General features: G+C 50.1%; 10 protein-coding genes across 10 annotated transcripts; 5 read left to right on the top strand and 5 right to left on the bottom strand.

Moving 5' to 3' along the window:
• Positions 1-22: 22 nt before the first annotated feature.
• Positions 23-1731, bottom strand: M430DRAFT_100516 (hypothetical protein; the record flags this gene model as incomplete). The annotated part of the gene is made up of 4 exons (XM_024860637.1): positions 23-647; positions 702-813; positions 869-1281; positions 1709-1731. The coding sequence occupies 4 exons, from the start codon at positions 1729-1731 to the stop codon at positions 23-25; spliced, it is 1173 nt and encodes a 390-aa protein (XP_024721531.1).
• A 607-nt stretch (positions 1732-2338) lies between these two features.
• Positions 2339-3676, top strand: M430DRAFT_101230 (hypothetical protein; the record flags this gene model as incomplete). The annotated part of the gene is made up of 2 exons (XM_024860690.1): positions 2339-2572; positions 2621-3676. 2 exons carry the CDS (start codon positions 2339-2341, stop codon positions 3674-3676), a joined length of 1290 nt encoding a protein of 429 aa, XP_024721530.1.
• A 509-nt stretch (positions 3677-4185) lies between these two features.
• On the top strand, positions 4186-6076 carry M430DRAFT_101379 (hypothetical protein; the record flags this gene model as incomplete). Its single annotated transcript, XM_024860700.1, has 4 exons — positions 4186-4248; positions 4299-4429; positions 4484-5309; positions 5357-6076. The coding sequence occupies 4 exons, from the start codon at positions 4186-4188 to the stop codon at positions 6074-6076; spliced, it is 1740 nt and encodes a 579-aa protein (XP_024721529.1).
• Positions 6077-6700: 624 nt separating this feature from the next.
• On the bottom strand, positions 6701-7177 carry M430DRAFT_18422 (hypothetical protein; the record flags this gene model as incomplete). The annotated part of the gene is made up of 1 exon (XM_024863872.1): positions 6701-7177. The coding sequence occupies one exon, from the start codon at positions 7175-7177 to the stop codon at positions 6701-6703; it is 477 nt and encodes a 158-aa protein (XP_024721528.1).
• A 299-nt stretch (positions 7178-7476) lies between these two features.
• M430DRAFT_49937 (hypothetical protein) lies at positions 7477-8190 on the top strand (the record flags this gene model as incomplete). The annotated part of the gene is made up of 1 exon (XM_024868103.1): positions 7477-8190. The coding sequence occupies one exon, from the start codon at positions 7477-7479 to the stop codon at positions 8188-8190; it is 714 nt and encodes a 237-aa protein (XP_024721527.1).
• Positions 8191-10108: 1918 nt separating this feature from the next.
• M430DRAFT_65971 (hypothetical protein) lies at positions 10109-11717 on the bottom strand. The gene is made up of 4 exons (XM_024869203.1): positions 11090-11717; positions 10855-10967; positions 10304-10797; positions 10109-10252 (listed from the first exon to the last, which is right to left on the bottom strand). Exons 1-4 carry the CDS (start codon positions 11254-11256, stop codon positions 10115-10117), a joined length of 912 nt encoding a protein of 303 aa, XP_024721526.1. The 5' UTR covers positions 11257-11717; the 3' UTR covers positions 10109-10114.
• A 1009-nt stretch (positions 11718-12726) lies between these two features.
• M430DRAFT_18419 (hypothetical protein) lies at positions 12727-14208 on the bottom strand (the record flags this gene model as incomplete). The annotated part of the gene is made up of 3 exons (XM_024863871.1): positions 12727-13649; positions 13698-14022; positions 14086-14208. 3 exons carry the CDS (start codon positions 14206-14208, stop codon positions 12727-12729), a joined length of 1371 nt encoding a protein of 456 aa, XP_024721525.1.
• A 450-nt stretch (positions 14209-14658) lies between these two features.
• Positions 14659-15921, top strand: M430DRAFT_18418 (hypothetical protein; the record flags this gene model as incomplete). The annotated part of the gene is made up of 1 exon (XM_024863870.1): positions 14659-15921. The coding sequence occupies one exon, from the start codon at positions 14659-14661 to the stop codon at positions 15919-15921; it is 1263 nt and encodes a 420-aa protein (XP_024721524.1).
• A 184-nt stretch (positions 15922-16105) lies between these two features.
• On the top strand, positions 16106-17508 carry M430DRAFT_231160 (hypothetical protein). Its single transcript, XM_024864842.1, has 3 exons — positions 16106-16441; positions 16584-17027; positions 17100-17508. The coding sequence occupies exons 1-3, from the start codon at positions 16290-16292 to the stop codon at positions 17443-17445; spliced, it is 942 nt and encodes a 313-aa protein (XP_024721523.1). The 5' UTR covers positions 16106-16289; the 3' UTR covers positions 17446-17508.
• Positions 17509-17570: 62 nt separating this feature from the next.
• M430DRAFT_58116 (hypothetical protein) lies at positions 17571-18794 on the bottom strand (the record flags this gene model as incomplete). Its single annotated transcript, XM_024868711.1, has 3 exons — positions 18541-18794; positions 17945-18473; positions 17571-17889 (listed from the first exon to the last, which is right to left on the bottom strand). The coding sequence occupies exons 1-3, from the start codon at positions 18644-18646 to the stop codon at positions 17571-17573; spliced, it is 954 nt and encodes a 317-aa protein (XP_024721522.1). The 5' UTR covers positions 18647-18794.
• Between the last annotated feature and the right edge of the window lie 111 nt (positions 18795-18905).

The following is an 18905-nucleotide window of genomic DNA, read 5'->3' as shown; positions in this document are numbered from 1 at the left end:
CAACCTTGCATGCTTGTTTCGCTCACTGAGTGACTCCAGCAAGCTGAAGAAGACGCTCTCCCGCTCGAATATTGGCGAAGCCGTATGCTTTTGAAGTCTTTGGGAATGTTCCATTGGCCGCCCAAAGGTCGATCAAGGGTTGCATTGGCTCCAGTTCGTTAGGTTTCAACATGTCAATCTCCGTGGCCGTAAGAACAAAATGACTGAAGCAACTGTTCATGCTCTTTTCGAGATTGAGATGATAGTAAGGATCGACGAAATGGGCCCAATAGAGATGAGCGTAGACACGGAACATTTGTCGGAAGATAGTTTGGCAGACCTCAACAAATTCAGGTGGGAAACCACTGCTCTTGCCAATCCAATCGCCCTGGCCAGCGAGTTGAGAAAGAGAGACGTTCAAAGTAGTCGGGCCAGCTGGGATAGGCGTGTTTGAGCCAGGAGTGTTGAGACCGCCCGATGCATAGGTCGCGCTTGAAATCTCGGGGGCGGCCGTGTTATGTGCAAATGAAACGCCAGCCGGATCAGTTGGGAAGATGTTGGTGTTATCGATCTTGCCAGAAATCCAACGCTGCATGAGCGAGATATATTCATGAGCAGGGACCTCAACAGGCTCCTTGCGCGAGTTCAACCAAGTGAAAGAGTGGTTTCTGTATCGCAGCAAAGTCAGATAGATTTCGACGCGGGTGATCATAGAGACTTACGCGCTAGCAGACATGCGGGGGCAAGTTTGGGAATTGCAAATCGAAGTTCCATTCTCCTCTTTGTCATGGACGACGCGGACGAAATTCCACAGGTTGCGGTAATGCTCAACGACTGTTGGACATTGTGTTAACGGAGCTACCCTGCAAACGCAACTTGAATGCCCTACCTTGGTGAGCAATCCACTCGCCTTGCTCTACGGTCTTCGGGCGAGCTGATAGGGTCATGAAATTGCCTTTGACGATGTGCTGCGCGTAGGCATTATTGAGCCACAATGGCAAAGGACGATGAAGATTGTACACTGCAAGTGGGTCTCCATTGGGAAGACTGGCAGTGGAGTCATTCAAAGAAAGGGTCTGCGATAGAGAAGGTGAGTTCGGGAGCGGCGGTACTCTCGGTGCCAGGCTGGCAGAGGAAGAGCTGGCCTGAGAGGCAGTTTGCGAGCCTGCTTGCGAAGTGGCTTGAGAGGAGGCTTGAGAGGGGGCTTGAGGAGGGCCTGTAGGTGATGTTGGCGATGCTCCATTTTGGCCTCCCGGGGCTTTGGTGCCGTTGTTCTTACCACCGCCTCGGAAGCGGCCACTACTGTAAAGAAAGATATATTAGCAAAGCTTCATAGATCAGCTCTAAAAGCAACGGGGTCCACAGAACAAACAAAGCAAAGAGTAGGAGCCAGTTTACTCCCAAAACAACAGCGCCCATGAGGACAACGGTCGCCCTGAAGGCAATAACCACACGTCTCTTGAAAGTATCCATGATTGAGGCTACTAACGTGCTAGATCTGGATCTGCGCTGTGGAAGTCACTCGACTTGAGGGATTCTGATCTAAGATATGAACGTCCTCGAAATGTCGAGCGCCGAGACACTAGTCAAGCTGCAATCAAGCCGCAATCAAGCCACGGTTCCTTCAGCAAAAGATCTACTGGAGGGAAACATAAAGTCTTCTCATCCAAAAACACGACAACACAACAACTACCAACGTGACTGCAAACTTGAGAACCAAGCCACATACATCCCTGAAAATAGGTTGGACATCTTGTGCAGAGCTGTTTGCTCCCAGTATTTCTGGCAATTAGGTGAGTGTCAAGACGCTTCGCCGACAGTTGCAGTCGGAGACGGTCCTGTTATGGTCAAGAGGTTGGAAGAAAGAAGCTGAGGTTGTGAGAAAGAATAGGGGATCCAGGTACTCAATAGAGCTTAGAATAGCTCTGCCGCTCCTCGCGTACAAAGGCGGTGTCTGAGTTGGGGCCTTGTCGCCTCATCTGGTCGCCTGATCGCCTGAGGCATGGAGATGGCTTTGGGTGTATCTTCATTCATCTCAGCGTTCCTTTCAGCCATTCTGTTCGTCTTACTCGTCGGCGGATTCTTCTTCTATCTTGATCGAAGAACTCAAAAAGTGTAAGTGAACAATTTCTTATATCATTACTATCAGACTATGAGCCTCAAAGCATTGGCTGACCGTTTACAGCGCTCGCAACCAGAAGTACGTCGCGAAGAAGCGCGCATTTAAACCCGTGTTGAAGAAATACCACGGAGCTCCCCGTAATACTCGAGGCTACCGGGCCATTTAAAGCAGGCGCAATTTTTGGTTTCGAGCCATACACTGCCTACAACCATGGCTTCCGCTTCTGAAGACGACGTGATGGAAGATGCAGGCGACCTCGATGATGACTTGTTTGGCTCTGAAGCTGAAAATCCCGATGCTGGAGTGCGCGGGTTGAGTGACAGAGAGTTAGATTCAGGAGACGATGAAGACAGAAATGATAGAGCTCCCGAGAGAGACGCCGAGGAGATCGATCATGATTCACAAAGAAATGCGCGTGTTCTGGACTCAACAGTATGGAGGCATCCATTACCAAAGCCTTCTGACGGAGAGGTAATATGGTATCTTCCCAAGAGTCAGACCCAAGCTTACACACTGCAGTTCAACACTTTACGACTACCAAAGTTTCTCGGCATAGAACCGCGTCCTTATGACCCCGAAACATTCGAATTGCCTGTATCCGATCATCACACAAATACAAAATCCGCAAACTTTTCTGCGAGTGCTGTTGCTAGTTCTACTATGCGCTACCGAAAGAACCCATCCACTGGCAAATTGGAGAGCAATACCGTTGTATACAGATGGAGTGATGGGAGCACAACAATCTCAGTCGGTGACCAACACTACGAATTGCAGACTAAGCCTCTTGCACCACCAAAGGATAGTAAGACATATCAAGAAGTACAAGATTCGCACTCATACGTCGCTTCCCCCTCGATTGCATCTCAGTTGTTGGTCATGGTTGGCCATATGTCAAATCAGTACACCGTTAGACCGAACAAGGACATTGAAGATGATGCATTAGAGAAACTGCAAAGAAGCTTAGCAGCTGCTACTCGAGGAGGCAACAAGGGAGATGATAAGAGTGGTCCCCAAGTGATCACCAATACCCAAGATCCTGAGCTACAAAAGAAGAGGGCAGAGATAGCTGAGAAAGAAAGACTGAAGGCTCAGCGCCGCCGCGAGACTGCAGCTGAAAAAGCGAGCTTGCCACGACGTCCAGGTGGTGGCTTGAGCGTGGAAGATTTGGAAGGCCGCGGAGGGTCAAGGGCTTCTGGATCGGGGCGTAAGCCTCCAGGTGCTAAACGCCCAAGAAGAAGACCAGAGTACGATTCAGACGATGATCTCCCACGAGGCAGAAATAGGGAGGACGAGTACGACAAGGAGGATGATTTCCTTGCTTCCAGCGACGAGGATCTTGAAGAGGGAGCGGAAGACGAAGATGAAGAAGAGGAAATGGTTGACGACGAGAGCGAAAGAGAGGAGCCAAGATCCAAGAAGCTGAAGTCATCCAAACCGGAGGAGTCGAGCGATGCTGATGCTGACGCTGAAGCGGACTTGGACGACGAGGCACCTCCTCCCCCAGTTACCAGCGAGTCTACTGGTGGTAGAGGCAGAAAGCGTAACATCATTGAGGATGATGACGATGATGAGTGAGCAGAAATGGAGAGGGACACGTATCTGGCTGCGCATTATGCTGGAGCCAAGAAGCTCTTGTTGAACCGGTCATTTTTCTGAAAATACCCCATGGCATATGGGTAGCGCATCAATGTATAAGTAGAACAGACACGCAAAAAGTTCAGGCGTGGTTAATACACGCTTTCGTATGGGAGAACGAATAAAATGGCAGCCAAACTCCAAATACAGCTGATATCTTATAAAATCTCGAACTAAGGTGTTTCTTGTCTGTCAGCGTGAAATTTCCATCGTATTAACGGCCGGTATAAAGCGCATTGACTGGATGGACTAGTCCGTACTATACCTACATACCCGAAAATCCGGGGAAGGCAACCTTGAGATCGCGTCACATGTCAGGGATTTTATTCCCCTCTCCTCGTCTTTCGTTTCCAACCGTTCAATCCGTACCTCATGACCTCAAGTATGATGTCCGGCCTCCACGGTCTTTATAAGTTGTAACTAATTGATCCCTTCGACAAGATTTCAAGATGGCAGGGCTATTGACGGCCATCTGGAGAATGCTCTGCGACGTGCTGCTGTTCTGGCAGACTGTGAGTCTTCATCTTATTCGTCCAATCGAAAGTTGCTGACTCCCTTCTAGAGATTCTTCAGGTGGTTGACGCGCAAAAGGCCTGTGGAGGTGTGGTTCGATATTCTTAGGGATGCTAAAACTTACGAGGAATGGGAGGAAGCAGCTTTCCAACTCGATGTCCTCCTAGGCAATGATTTATGGTATGGATGAAGCACTGTGGCTAAGGGCAAGTGTTCTAACATACTTTATTCTAGGCGGCAGAATCCAACGTCGAAATACTACGATTATCGACTGATCCACGAACGTCTCCAATCGATTATAATTGCACGGGAAGAAGGGAATATACTACAGCTGGTCAACCTCCTGCGGTCTGGTCTCGTGCGAAATTTGGGCAATATCTCCGCACCTCGTCTATATAATCGGGCGTTTGCCGGGACAAAACTTTTGATCGAGGACTATATCACACAGGTCGCACAAGCAATTACGGAAGTTTCAAAGCTGCCTACATCCCCAGGACCTGATGGCAACGGTGTCATACCCGGCTTTAGCAGCCAGTCAAAATTGGATCTCTTACACGACACAAGACAAGCTTTTGGGAGAAGCACATTAGTTCTCCAAGGGGGAGCAATCTTTGGTCTTTGCCATCTAGGGGTAGTGAAAGCCCTATTCGCCCGGGGACTGCTACCAAGGATCATTACTGGAACAGCGACAGGGGCACTGATTGCAGCTTTAGTGGGTATACATACCGAGGACGAGCTACCGAAATTCCTTAGTGGTGAGAGCATTGACCTCTCTGCTTTCACCGGCAAGAGGAGGAAAACCAGGGTAGAAGGTGGGGAATCAAGCCCTGAATTCCTCGATGGCTGGTGGGGTACATTAAAAAGGAGAATACGGAGGTGGTTCCGGGAAGGGTATTTCCTAGATGTCACCGTTCTGGAAGACTGCGTTCGGGCAAATGTTGGAGATTTGACCTTCGAGGAAGCATATAATCGAACGAAGCGGGTGCTCAACATCACAGTGGCAACAACAGGACGTGGAGGGGTGCCCAACCTCCTTAATTATTTGACGGCCCCTAATGTCGTATGTAGAAACCAACAGTTGCTAAGATATGAAGCTGACGATAATAGTTGATCTGGTCGGCTGCAGTTGCTTCCAACTCATCCTCCTCGTCCTTATATGGACGCTCGATTACTTTGAAATGCAAGGAGCCATCTGGAGCCGTCGTACCATGGGCGGCAGCCTCGGAAACGACATTTCGCCCATGGACTCATGCCTCATACACCGATAGAGACTCGCCATTAGCTCGAGTCGCGGAACTATTCAACGTGAACCATTTCATCGTCAGCCAAGCCAGACCATATATAGCACCGTTCCTCCGAAGTGATATGCATGGCCCTTCACCACTCTACACGCGGGGTGGGCGAACTTCGTTAACCGGGGGGCTCCTTCGACTCGTCACTATGGAAATCCATCATCGTCTGCAACAGCTAGACAGTCTTCAGCTCCTTCCTCTGTCGATAAGACGTTTCCTAGTTGATGAACAGATTCCCGCGCCGTCTGTGACCCTCGTTCCTGAGTTGTCTGCTGGTGATTTTGTGCGGCTACTTGAAACACCGACACAAGCGAGTCTGGACTACTGGATTCTTCGAGGAGAAAAGAGTGTTTGGCCTGCTGTGGTTGCACTGAAGGTCAGATGTGCGATTGAATCAGAGCTTGATCGTGGATACCAATTCGTGAGGAGGAGAAAAGCGAACGGTTTGAGGAGGCGAGGCAGTGCAGTTGATACTGCTAACGAGAAAGAAGAGAGAGAGCGAGAACGTGCTAATAACGTTGGCTCGAAATGGTAGATGTTCGATTCAAATACAAATCATTGGGCACTCGACAGCGTTATCTCAGACGTGGAGCATGGAATATGCACGGAACACAAGGGGGCTGCATTCGTATATGCAATGGATCGGAGTCTAACGAGGGAGGCTACGACTCCGCAAGGCTGAATGAGTTATTAATGCTTGAGCTTTGCCGAGGCACGGCCTTGTCGGCCCACCACCCCGGACAAGGCTAGAAGGTCGACACATGCAAATACCGGGGAAGGTGGAGGATCAGCTGAAGCGTGAAGGGAAGACGAACATCTGACGTGAGATGCGGCTCCAAAAGAGAAGATGAGCGATACCGGATTGAGGGGGCTGTGCGACAGCCACGGGTTTCGGCGTCACCCGATCTCTGAGATGAGCTTCATGTATTCATGTAGTGCTTATGAGCCAAGTCGGATAGGCGTGGTATAGTCCGGCCACCACGGGAACGTCACCATTGCTAAGCCGCTGCTCGGTGTCTATCTACATGGCTCGTCAATCTCAATCGGTGCCCGAAGCCGAGGTGTGACAATGAGGAAGCCGAACACTTACGAGTGATATTTCATCATTACCAGCTTGGCGACATCTACTCGGTGTAAGCACATGTCAGCCTAATTGGTATCAAAGAGCTCTGCGGGGTGTTGCGAAATCGACAACAATAGCCGCTGTCTCAATAGCCGTGATCCTATTATTGCGTCGATTGTACCCCAAGTACCACGTGAAACGCAGTGAGCAGTTCATGAAATATGGCGACCTCATATGCGAGCTTGCCGTTGAATCCTTCGCGAAATACAGTCTGAAGTCCCATACTGTCCAGTCCAGAAGTGAGGCAAAACAACGCTCCTCAAATGATTGGGTACGGTACAGCCGCATCTTGAGCTTGGAGACGGGAATGTACAAGGGTATTCTGCACAGTATGCCGAGTGCGGCAGAGACTGTCAGTATGTCAGGCTTGGAACTGTCAAGCCCAACCCGCGCTCTGCATGCTTGGGCGAACTGGACGAGGACACGATCCCAATGGTCGCTTTCCTTGGGAAATGGGAATGTTCGCAGTCCGATCTTCGGCTTGGTTACATCCAGATGATCACATATTGCCATATCCAGCTTCCTCTTCCTACTGCTCCGCCATCAGTGCAAAGCGGCATTATCAGGTCAACGTGTTTCCCTTTATAAGTATAAATGCAACCTTCTGACCTCTACCTCTCTTTCTTTCATCAACAAAGCGAAGCTATCCCATTTCTCAGCCTTGTTCCGACGCTGTATCCTGACCCCTGCAATCACTACTGCTTTCTCTTTCTTCAGCGTTACACACAATCGCCAACCTGTCTTCTCTGTTGGTCAGCCTTGTTATTCGCCCGTATATTCCCTGGCATCTACGAACCAGAGGGGTGTTCAATATGGCGCAATACCACCGCTTCAAAGAAGATCGTGAGCAATGCGAACGAATCGATCAATGGGAGTGTCTTAAATGCTTTAAGACGACCTCAGCCTCGCGCCCTCCCGTCTTCAACCCCGACAATTGTAGCTGCGCTGAAGCAGGCTCGCTCGCCGCTGGCATCGGTGGCCCACCGCAAGCAACAGCCTTCGATCAGGCCCGCTACCCCTGCGAATCTCCAGGAGCAGCATGTCACTATGCAGCGCAATCCTACGCCTCCTCGTCCGTGTCCGCCAAATGCCCCGAGGGACCTGAGCGTGAGCTCCCCGATATCGAAGTTGCCGACTCGATAGGCTCTGAATCCGGGCTCAGCGAAGTGCAGCATCGACGCTCGGTCTCCGCACCTTCCGACATGTCCTTTCAGATGCGGCGCTTCCTTTTCGAGCAGGATTACGACCAATCGAGTTGCATCGTCGAGCCTGCCTCGTCCGAGATGAGGTTCCTGCAGCAGGATATCTTCATCCAGTCCGAGAACACTCAGAAGAAGAAGAGCGAGAAGAGCAAACAAACTTACCAGAGCATGCTGAGCTCCATGAGCAGCGACGAGTATTTCGTCGGCTGCGACGTGGATCCTATGTCAGGGGTCGGCTCCTGGGATGATGGAGGAGGCTACGTGTGCTGTGGTGAAGGATATCCGTTGTCGATGAGTGGTCTGGTGGAGGATCTCTCGGAGTGACCATGATGGATGATGACGACTGCTACGATTAAGACGGTTGGGATTCTGGCGCCTGGTGTTTTCTTGACATCTGAACACTCGTTTTGCTTTGTATAAGGTAAGTGTATGATGGATGGTATTAGATTGGCATACTGAGTGCCCGCCGGCGTTCTGCGTTACTCTTTATGGCTATTAGCATTTCCTTGGTGTATCATACATATATTCTAGTGAGTACATGGATATCCTGGGTCCTTGAATCTACTTTCGAGGGTTGGTTAAGACGCTAGGTATCACGGGCGACCGTTTTCGATTTCGAGACTTAGCACTCAGTGTTTGTTTGTATTGTATATTGAATGAGAATTCCAATACCTTCCATATATCATATCTTAACATCTCATCTGGTCTGATGGCCTGTACCCGATGAAACCCAAACGGATTGGTAGTAAATATATCCAAAGTTCCATATACAGAAGACTCTCATAGCACCTTCCTTCTCTCCATCACCATCTTATATAAAGCGCATCTCTAGGATCCTGAGAATCAAATCAAACCGAAGTAATAGTTGATTCGAACATTGCATTATGGTGCGATTTTAAACATCCAGTAATCGGTACGGATTCTTTGACTTCCAAGCTTTCGAATGAGATGAAGAGATACATACCCCCACCTTCTACATACGTCGAAGCTAGCAATCTAACCAAAAAGCGTAGTTTTGCTTTCAATGACTCTTTGCTCGACATTCCATCAGGTAGCTACTCTCAAATCCCAAAGACAAAAAAATAAAAATAAAGATAAAGAGAGGTTGACAAAAAAAAGAAGAGGGGGGAAAAAACAAAAAAAACATACAACAGCAGGTATTCGCTGGTGGTCACCCACCCAACTACTAATCTGCCGATCTAAGGCTTATGTATGGCAGAGCGGACGGGATGCCCAGTTCTCCTTAGTCTGTGGTCGTATGTACTTGGTTTTCTTCTACTTTAAATCATATATCAATAGCCTACCTACTCTGTACTCCGTGCTTAGAATATGGCAATAGCAAGCAAGCGGGAATCCCCTCAACCACCCCCCCTACCTTAGGAATTTCTCAACTAGGTAGATCATGAACTCCCATCATCTATTTTAGAAATCCGGATTTTGGACTCTTGGCTCACAAACTGTTTCTCGGATTTCTGGAAGGCGATTTTTTATCTAGCCAATTAGCTAGGTATCTATCTATCTATCTGCTGATTCTTGTAACTTGGTGATTGGGATCATGTATACTTTTCAAAATGGATAGGTATGGCTGTGTATATCGCAGCTACCTACCTGGGTCGCCACGGACTTAACTTGACTTGACTTGTCGAGCTTTTGATACGTATCACAAACAGTAGTTCTCTTACGAAAAGAAAAAGAGATACGGGAGAGAAGATGCTAGGATTGATGAGGTTTATCTATGCAGGGACATAGAACATGACTATCGTGCCGTGATTTTTTAGGAGTTCGGCTTCAGTGGCTGTGAGCGGCTAAGGAAGAGGCTGCGTAGGTAGCAAGACTCTATTATCTGCCTTGGTACTGTAGCATGAAAACCCTTGGGAAGGTCCATATTCGCATGTTCAGGTGATGTAGGAAGCCTTTTGGTAGTTCGCCATGTCCTATTTTTAACAGTGCATATGTTACCTACTCCGTACTCTCGAAACACGAAGACTCCTTTCCGCCTCCCTGCAACCCGCCCTCATACAATGAAATACATTCTTCCTTAAGAGGAGTGTGGCAGATACTTCGTTCGTCAAATTTACATTCAAGAGATGACGCTTATGCGCTTAACCTCCAAACCCGATCTCGTCTTCCCACATAAAAAAATCAAACCGTCAATATCAACTCCGCCCAATGCAGGGCTTCCCGCTCCCAATTTTCTGGCCATGTTTCCAATATTTATCTTTAAACGTCCATCATCTTCATTCGACTTTTAGTACACTTTCTTTTTCTCGTCGATACTGTATTTGCCAGGTCCGCTGTTCACAAGCAGCAGAAGTCCCCCGACAATAGACAGGATCTGGAAGAAATCGTATTTGGCAAAATCTTTGTGAGGGTGGTGCTCGTGGAGCTAGGAAGAAGATCAGCCATGTTTCTTCACCGAGGAGCGATTCAAACTTACCGTCCAGAAGTTGTTGACCAATAGGTTGAAAATGCTCAAGATGACAACCAACATGATCGCACTGAATTTTGCCTTGAAGCCCACGACAACCATGACACAAGCCACGAAGCCAAAGAGCGCCACAATGATTCTCCAAATGCTCCATTTCCCGCTAAACACGAACCCAATGAAAAGGAAAATCAGCAAAACTCTACCAGCAAGCTGGAAGTACATTTTGCGGTCTTTCTCATCGATCGAGGGTAGACCGGCGAAGGCCTTCGATTTGCGGACCCAAGAGTCGGAAAGAACCATCAGCAAGCCACCCATAACAGACAGATTGCGTAGAAAGAAGTTCAGGTCGAAGATGAGTCCATATCCAAGCGCTTGGGTGACAACAACGCCAATTAATCCAGCAACCGCGTAATCAGAGTATTTCCGCGTAATAACGAGAGTCGAGCAAGTGAACATGGCGATGACATTGCTGAGCAGGAATAGGTGGGTGATGCCGGACGGAACTGCAATTGATGGGTCAGCTCTATCTCATTGGGAGCAAAACAGCAGAAATTACACACTCTTGCGGTAGTCATGTAGATATATTAATTGGTCGCTCCATTGTGTCAGAATTCTGAGCGCATCCTCCAAGAAAGTCACAACGATGAGGAAACGGCCAATTGCTGGTAGGTATCTGCAAGAGGGAGGTGTTAGCAACGGGTCTACGAGATGCTCTGCTCGCAGATATCGATTGGAAGAATGACAGGGACTGCTGTCTTCGAGGACAGTGTTTGTCTATGACGGGGGCGAACATACGGCTTGACTGGATCGCTCAGAGTGTCCAGGAAGTCTTCGATCTTGCTGGTTTGCTCCCTGATCGCGTCAAGGGGACTTGGATCGCTATCCATATCTCCTCTGCTGGGCGCGCCAAACGCGTTATGATTCGACAGGTTATAACCTGCTGTTCCGCGGATCTGGGCCATCTTGAGCAATCCACGTAGGACACTGAGGGATGTCGGGGGTTGATGGCAAGCGGCTATCGGGGAGCCAGAGGGAGGTTGTAGTGCCGGGTTGATGGTTGATGAGAGATTCTCTCAATGCGGTTCAAGGGAACAAAGAAGTAAAAATGTGTCGGTAGTGGTGCATCTGTGGATTTTAAACTTCCACTCAATAGCTGCTTTTGCATTCGGCAACAGGTGTCCTTTCCGGGAGCGAGGGGCGCAAGCGGGTTGGATGATGATGGTAAGCGCGCCGCCCGGCTGTCAGGATTGAAGAAGCCCTTGAGCCTCTCTCTCAGCCTCCGATCCTCTACGTATTTTTGGGCGCGAACCAATGGCTCTTTATGAAGGGACGCTTGGCCTCGTTCTCTTTTGCCTCTTCCTGCCCTTTTTCTCTGTTCGAAGAAAGTCGGAGTGATCCTGAGAATTCTGGAAGGAAGCCGGGCTGAAAGAGGATTGAAGTTCTCGAGCATACAAATATAGATACGGAGTCGAGTTAGCTCCTCATCCTTAACACAAGTTCGACTGCACGGAGTAAGGTGCTAATAATAATTAATTAATTGGTACCTGACTTTTATAAGACCAAATTCGATAGACTTGGATCTCAAGGCTCATCCTAATATCCTATAGCCCAGTAGGGTCTTGGAAATCGGCATGGCACTAGGCGTACCTATGTATAAGGTTATTAAGCTTTAAGGTCCCCTTGCACCGAAATGGCTTCGACCCCGTATTTCCAAAAGACAATAGTAACACTTCTTTTGATTTATAAGGAAGGCCTAAATGCACGAGATCATCTCCTTTAGATTTTCGTCCCTTTCTCTTATGATACAGGGTGTTATAAGGTTATTATCCCAAGCATATAAAAGTGGGCCAATATTTCGATACTTTATTAGAACCTGCATGCTGCTGGTCTTACAACTACTGCGATGGTCGTAGGTATTCTAAAGGGGGTCTGTCCACTGAACATATAGGGGTGATAGGCTGAGCCGAAAGGAATTTCATTCCCAGGATCAACACGGTTATCCAACAAGTAGTAGCCAGCTCTAAAATCCGATATGCCTTGGAGAGATTCCTCATGCAAGACAAGACAGGTGGAAGTAGCATTCGAAGCAGGCATCGAGGTTCTTGGGCAATTCGTATGCATGGTGGACCGAGCTTGTGTGATAATACAGATAGGACTCGGAACTGTCAATATTTCCACGGACACTGTTTTAAGGATACAGTTTCTTTGATAGCATTTGCCATAAAAGACGTTGGCACCGTCATGGCACTGAGCCAGGGGCACATTGTGGAGAGTTGCAATTTAGCTAGAACTGGGTGACCCAATGTCCAAAGGTTCAGACTACGCGGCAACTTGACTCTATTCCACCACCGGGGAAGAGCGTTCCCTCTAATATCCTACACCACCAAACGCCTAAACCGCCCCGAACTGCCAATGTCCAGACACAAGGCAGCTCATCGCAGGCTGTTCAGATCTAAAGGAACACTGCTACCACGTCCCGCACGATACTTCTTTGGCCGTCCAACGAAATCTCTCGGCTTGGGGAATTCGGACTCGTCCTGGAATTTCCATCTTGAGTCGTTTATGACGACTCTCTTCGAAGAGTCTGAATTCCTAGTGGGACTAGGGTTTTTGCTGACCCCGTTTGATGATAATGTATAGGAGCTTGCATCCAACATTGATCTCCCTGGCTGCGGGGTATGTGTTTGTTGCCGAGAAGTTGGTGGCGGCGGCGCAGAGGATGGTGCTGGGGGTGCACTTGGAGGGGGAGGAGGTGGGGGAGGAGGTGCAGCAGCAGAAGATGCCTGTCCTGCAGCGCGAATGGCTGCTTGCACAGCTAGGTTGTGACCAACACTACTAATATTTGCAGAGGGCGGAGAAGTCGGTGGAGGTGGGGGAGGTGCTGTCGAACGAGTAGATCCATTTACTGGAGGTCGAGGCGCTGATGAAGGTGGAGGCGGTGGTGCAGCTGGTGGGGGTGGAGCAGCAGCCGGCGGAGGTGGGGGAGCTGGTGGAGGGGGAGCAGATGATGGAGGCGGCGGTGCTGGAGAAGGGGGAGGCGGTGGTGCTTGTGGAGCAGCGGGTGCCGACGCTTTGCGCATCCCAGGTGGTGGTGGTGGCTTTTTGCCAATCGGAGGAGGGGGCCCTTTTAACGAAGCTGCAGACGCAGGTCTTGACACGCCAGGTCCAGCGGTCTTTCGAAGATTTGCAACTGAAGGAATGAACGGGGCCGGTGCTGAGCTCTGGGAGTCTGGTCTCGACACTGGAAGCTTTGGAGCAGGCGCAGTTGGTGGTTTGGGGGCCGCCATCGTAGGTGGCTTTGGAGCAGAGCTTCGTGATGACTCTGGATCTGATGTATATGGGGAATCGGGGTTCGCTGAACGCAGGTTAGCAGACACGCAGATTGGAGAGCTAGAAGGCTCACCTCCTGTATCGATCCCCCCACCTCGTTTCTTCAATTTGGGCATCCCGCCAGCAAAGAGTCCAGCTAACTGTGGCGGTTGCTCTAACCCGGTGACAGCACTACTGTCCCTAGAACCTTGGTCGCTATTACTCCGTGCTCTATTTCCCGCAGGTACAGGTGGCGCAAGTCCTCCAGGTGGTTTTACCATTCCCGGAACCGGTGGAGCCCCTCCTAAAGGTGCCGCTGATGCTCCTCCAGATGTTTTCCCTATCATCGGCGCCGATCGGTCATTTGTTACTGCTTTCTTAAGTTTCGTTCCCTTCGTGATATCAGAGAGAAGTGCGCCCTATAAAGAGTTAGCAACAGGAATTGACTTGCGAAAGCCCAAACCGGAGTCGGGCATAGTTACGACGGGGGGCTTCACCCGGCCAGCTCCTGCCGGCGGTCTGGAGGGCAGGTTCCCAGGTGGCGGAGGGGGAGGGGGAGGACCCCCTCTACCTGGCATTGGCGGCGGAGGCGGTGGTGGAGGCATGGCGGGGTGTTCGGGGTATCAGAGAGAATAGCTGTTCCGGCGTATCGTATGTGGGAGAAACGGGCTCGCGATTGAGACGTGGGTTGTGGATATTATTGAGGCATCAAAGCAATAGTCGAATACCTCCAAGAAGAACAGAGTGCTGAGAAGTGATGATCTGTATCGTATGTATGGCTATGACGCAGGCGCTTAAAGATAAAAGAAGCCTCGAAGCGTCAAGAGAAGAGTTCAAGAATACATGAAGTACGAAGCTCACGATGGATCGTCGTCAGTCCTGATGCGAGGCGCAGGGGCGTTCACCCGTCGAGCCTTGCAAGAAATGTATGTGGTTAGTCAGCTGGCAGGGGGGTAACCACACCACCCTGCATTTCCTTCGGAGCTCAATTCAACGACATCAACATAACAAAACACCAATTGAAGATTTGCCGAAGCTTCGAGATCCTCGCCATCATGTCGAGGCGTGCCTTAAGGTCGCGGACGGAAATATGCCAGCTCTGCGACTTTATGATAACCCGGGGTTCACCACTCAGACAACCAAACCGGCCGCATAGACCCTTCAACTCTCGCAGCTTTACGACAACCAGGAGGCATTATACCCAAACGCTCAAAAGCCCGAACGGCTCGGCACCCTTGGCAACCAAGCGATCATCTCAGCTCGTCGATGCCACGCAAGCACAGGATATAACGGGTAATCTTTCTGAAGACCAGCTCCATCGCGAACTCACGCAGGCCGCTGCGAACTGCACTGCGATAATACATGCAGGCCAAGTCCCTTCGGAGGAAGAGGTGCTACAAGCGCTGAGACGGTGTAACAAATTGGCAGAGCTCGTCGTATCCGAATGGTCGCCTGCACCTCTCAAAAGTGAAGACCGCGCGGCCTCCGCTCTGCTCTCCTTGGACGAATCCTCGACGACGAAGGATCTCCCTCCCAAGCTCCCTGCGTCGATCCAATATGCGATTAACCATTTGTCAGAAGCCGTCTTCAAGCTGGTCGAACATTCTACGGTTTTTATCACGCCGGGAATTTTGGAATTATATGTCAAGATACAGGCCAATCTTGGAAAGCCAGAGACATTTCCACAGGTTTTCGATATGTATGCCAATAAACCTTTACCACAAGAGGGGGGTTCTACTTTAAAATTTAGGAAACCGAACCCGGACAAGGTATCCAACGCTGTTCCTATTGCTACTGCCGATCGTGCTCTCCAGACCGCTATCGATTCTAGACAACTTGGGGTTGCGATGGACATTGTCGAAACCACGTATGCTACCAAGGCATTTCGGCGAGCTAAGTTTGTCCGAAAAGGCCTCCTTCCAACTACGGGTGTAGTGGTGGCCCCTGTGGCCGCATATACGGTTGCTTCACAACTGGCGGTTCTTCAGACGACCATGGATTCCACACTGGCTACAAATATTGCGTTTGCTGGTATCATGGCATACACATTCTTTACCGGTACGATTGGCGTTGTTGCTCTTACTACGGCAAACGACCAGATGGACCGTGTAACCTGGGCACCAGGCATGCCTTTAAGAGAACGGTGGGCGCGGGAGGAGGAGCGGGCAGCAATGGATAAAATAGCGCAAGCGTGGGGCTTTCGAGAGAAATGGCGGAGAGGTGAAGAGGAGGGGGATGATTGGGACGCACTACGGGAGTGGATTGGCGGCAAAGGCATGATACTCGATCGGGTTGAGCTAATGGAGGGGATGGAGTAATTACTTGTAGGTCTAAATATTCTTTTCCACAACGATGCTTCTGCAACCTTGTGCAGTACTCGCACTATTAGATAAGAAGTCTTCTTGGCTTGAACGTCATGAACATTTGTTTTTCCCACAACCTTCCTTTCTATATTTACTTCAATTCCAGAACCTCGCCTACATTTTAGGTGACGTTGTTCACTCTTTTAACAATTCAGGCGACAGCGCTACAACACAATAAACCTATCTATCTGACGCCCATAATTGGATAGAAGAGTTATCAGATCTATATTCACGACCGCGAGGACTCTCGCCGGGAATATACCAGAGCCTTGAATTCGAGTATTGAGGAATCACGTCTCGATTCTGGGTCTTCTACTGCAACAATGGTTCTGGACAAATGCCATGAATATGGGCTCTTGATGCACCACCTTAATCGGGGGCAAGCAGAAGGACTCTTTTGGGGGCTTTTTGGCTTTGTGATTATTCTTCTGATCACGGCGGGACTGGCCTGGACGAGCTCCGAAAGGATCGTAAAGTAGGTCGAACGCTCGCGGCGTGCATTATTATCAAAATCCCAGTTTACTAGCAAGTAGCTGGTCTATAGCGATTCCCCCTTCCTCCCCACCCTTCAGTTTATATATATTGTTTTGGAACGTGTCCCTGACTTACCCGAACAGGAAGATAAAGGAGGCGGAGACGGACCTCGAGAAAGGGTATGCACGCGAGGATCTCGAGCACAAAAAGAAGCAGTTGACCGAGCGCCAGTACATCACCGTGGCCATCACCTCGGTGTCGGCGCTCGCTGCCACGGTTGCGACTATCATGGAGGCCTTCGCGGCGCTGACGCTGGAGTACTGCGATGGTGAGGACCTCATGCAGTTCTACTGGGGCTTTTGGACCCTCATCCAAGTCGGCTCCGTCATTGCCATGATCGGCCTCGCTGCCTACCACTACTACAGCTTGAACGATAAGGACCACCCGCCGTGGATGGTGGCGCTGGGGACGCCGGTGTTGGTCATTGCTGGCCTCGGGCACATGGTGGTTCTGGGCGTGCGGACGGCGTGGAGGAAGTTCAGCGGCTATTCGAAGAAGAAGCAGTCACAGGTCCCAAGGAGGGGATCGTAAGTTCTTCCCGCCCCAAAAAACCATCGCACTGAATGTTGTTTGTATATTGATGTCATTGAAACTTATAGGTCCACCAGCATGATCCTCCGCAGGAGTAATACGTATAAGGCTACGATTCTGGGGTTCAGGAACGACGGCGAGGTCATCCTTCACTTCCCCGACCGGTATTATAGACCGCCGCAGCCGAATGGGACCGAGTTGCTCGGCTTCGATCCGGTGGATGGCGGCCCCATCCTCCTGTATAAGAACGTTTATCCCGAGGCATCGCGAGCAATCTCGGTTTCTAGCGGAGCCATGCGCCAGGTTGTCACAGTCGAGGACAAGGATAAAAGTCCTCCACAACAAGCAGCGGTCCAAGAACATCAACCTTCAACTTCAGGCGAAGCATCGTCACAGGATGCGGTTGGGTCATGAGTGGCCTAATTAGTCTTCTAATTTCTTCTCTTTTTATAAATCGTTGCTGCGTTTCTCGAGGGCCCGATGTGGTATTTTTATATATACACGCCAGGTTCTCTGTTCCAAGTTCTCTGTTCTTGTCACTAGACTCTTCCGGCTCTACCCACTTGGATAATCTCGCCAGTCCGCTGCTCGTCACTTCTCAGGACCGGCCACGAGGTACCATCAGCCTTCACAAAGGTAACCTCCAACTTCGTGCCCATGATCTTGAATGACGACGCTGCCGGATCGATTGGGCCAAACAGGGGAACTACAGCCTTGTACCGCTTCGGTGGGGTATCGGTTGTAGTGAGGTCTAGGGAGAGTTGGTTGGGGGCAAATTCTACTTTTGCTGTATCTTTGTTAATTTTCTTGAGGAAGAAGGACGCGATGGAGGTGGTAGGCGTCTGGTAGAAGTCGTGCCTGAAAAATCCAGGGTTAATAATCATGCGGCAGCCTCTGATATTTGTGAACTTACCGAACCGTCTCCAATACTTCTTCACCCCCCACATTTCCCCCCTTTTTCTTCCCACTCCCAATAAACAGATGCCGGTCTTTAGTCTGGCATCCCTCTATCTTCATGAACTCATCGAATTCCAAAACCTTCCGCTTGCAGCAGGTATAGCCCTTGCTACCTTCATGAAAAATAGGAACCCCAGGATGGAAAACACATTTCTCATTCTCTCTGCTGCCGCCATCGTATTGATGTCCACATGCTCTCCGTCTACATACCTTCCCCTTAGGGATCTCTAAGCTTGGGTCATCGGACTCTGACTCTGGTGGGGGAGGTGGGGGTGTGGCGGTCGGTTGCGCTGCTGAGACGGGAGCCCGTGAAGGCTCAGGAGCGGGAGTAGCAGGCTTGGAGGGGACGGCAGCGTCTGAGGGGTCAACCTCCTTCTTCTCGATAGTCGGCGGGAGGTCGGTCGTCGAGTGCTTGCCAGTTGTGCATGGAGGGATGGAGAGGAATTCATCAAACGTCAGGACTCGTGGCTTGCAGCACTTCCAGCCTGGGGAGAAAGTCAGCAAGAGCTACTACACCTGCGAGTAGATATCTATCCTGGGACTGTTGTCTACCTTTTTGTCCTTCGTGAAAGATTGGGGGGCCGGGGTGATAGTGACATTCCTCCTCGGGGTCTGTGTACATCTTCCCACAAGACTGGTGAACACATTTTTGCGCCATCTTGAACTGACCGTCACTGGCAAAGGGGTGGGAAAGGTTGGGTTTGCGAAGAAGCAATTACGCGATCCAAAAGGTTGAATCTGCAGCGTCGTCCTGGTGTCGTTGAGATCTTAGTTAACCTCAGTACGTATTTCTAGAATGTACCACCACCGATTTGGGGTCGAGAATCTGCCAGCATCGGCCCTCACCGCCCTCGCTAACCAGCTCCATAACCCCGACATCTTCAGGGGGCCGGGCACGCAACAAAATCATACAACTC

Source organism: Amorphotheca resinae (genome assembly GCF_003019875.1).
Source record: "Amorphotheca resinae ATCC 22711 unplaced genomic scaffold M430scaffold_5, whole genome shotgun sequence".
In the NCBI taxonomy this organism is placed as follows: Eukaryota; Fungi; Ascomycota; class Leotiomycetes; order Helotiales; family Amorphothecaceae; genus Amorphotheca; species Amorphotheca resinae.
Note: the sequence above shows the minus strand (reverse complement) of the source record. Positions and strands in the feature narration are given on the sequence as shown.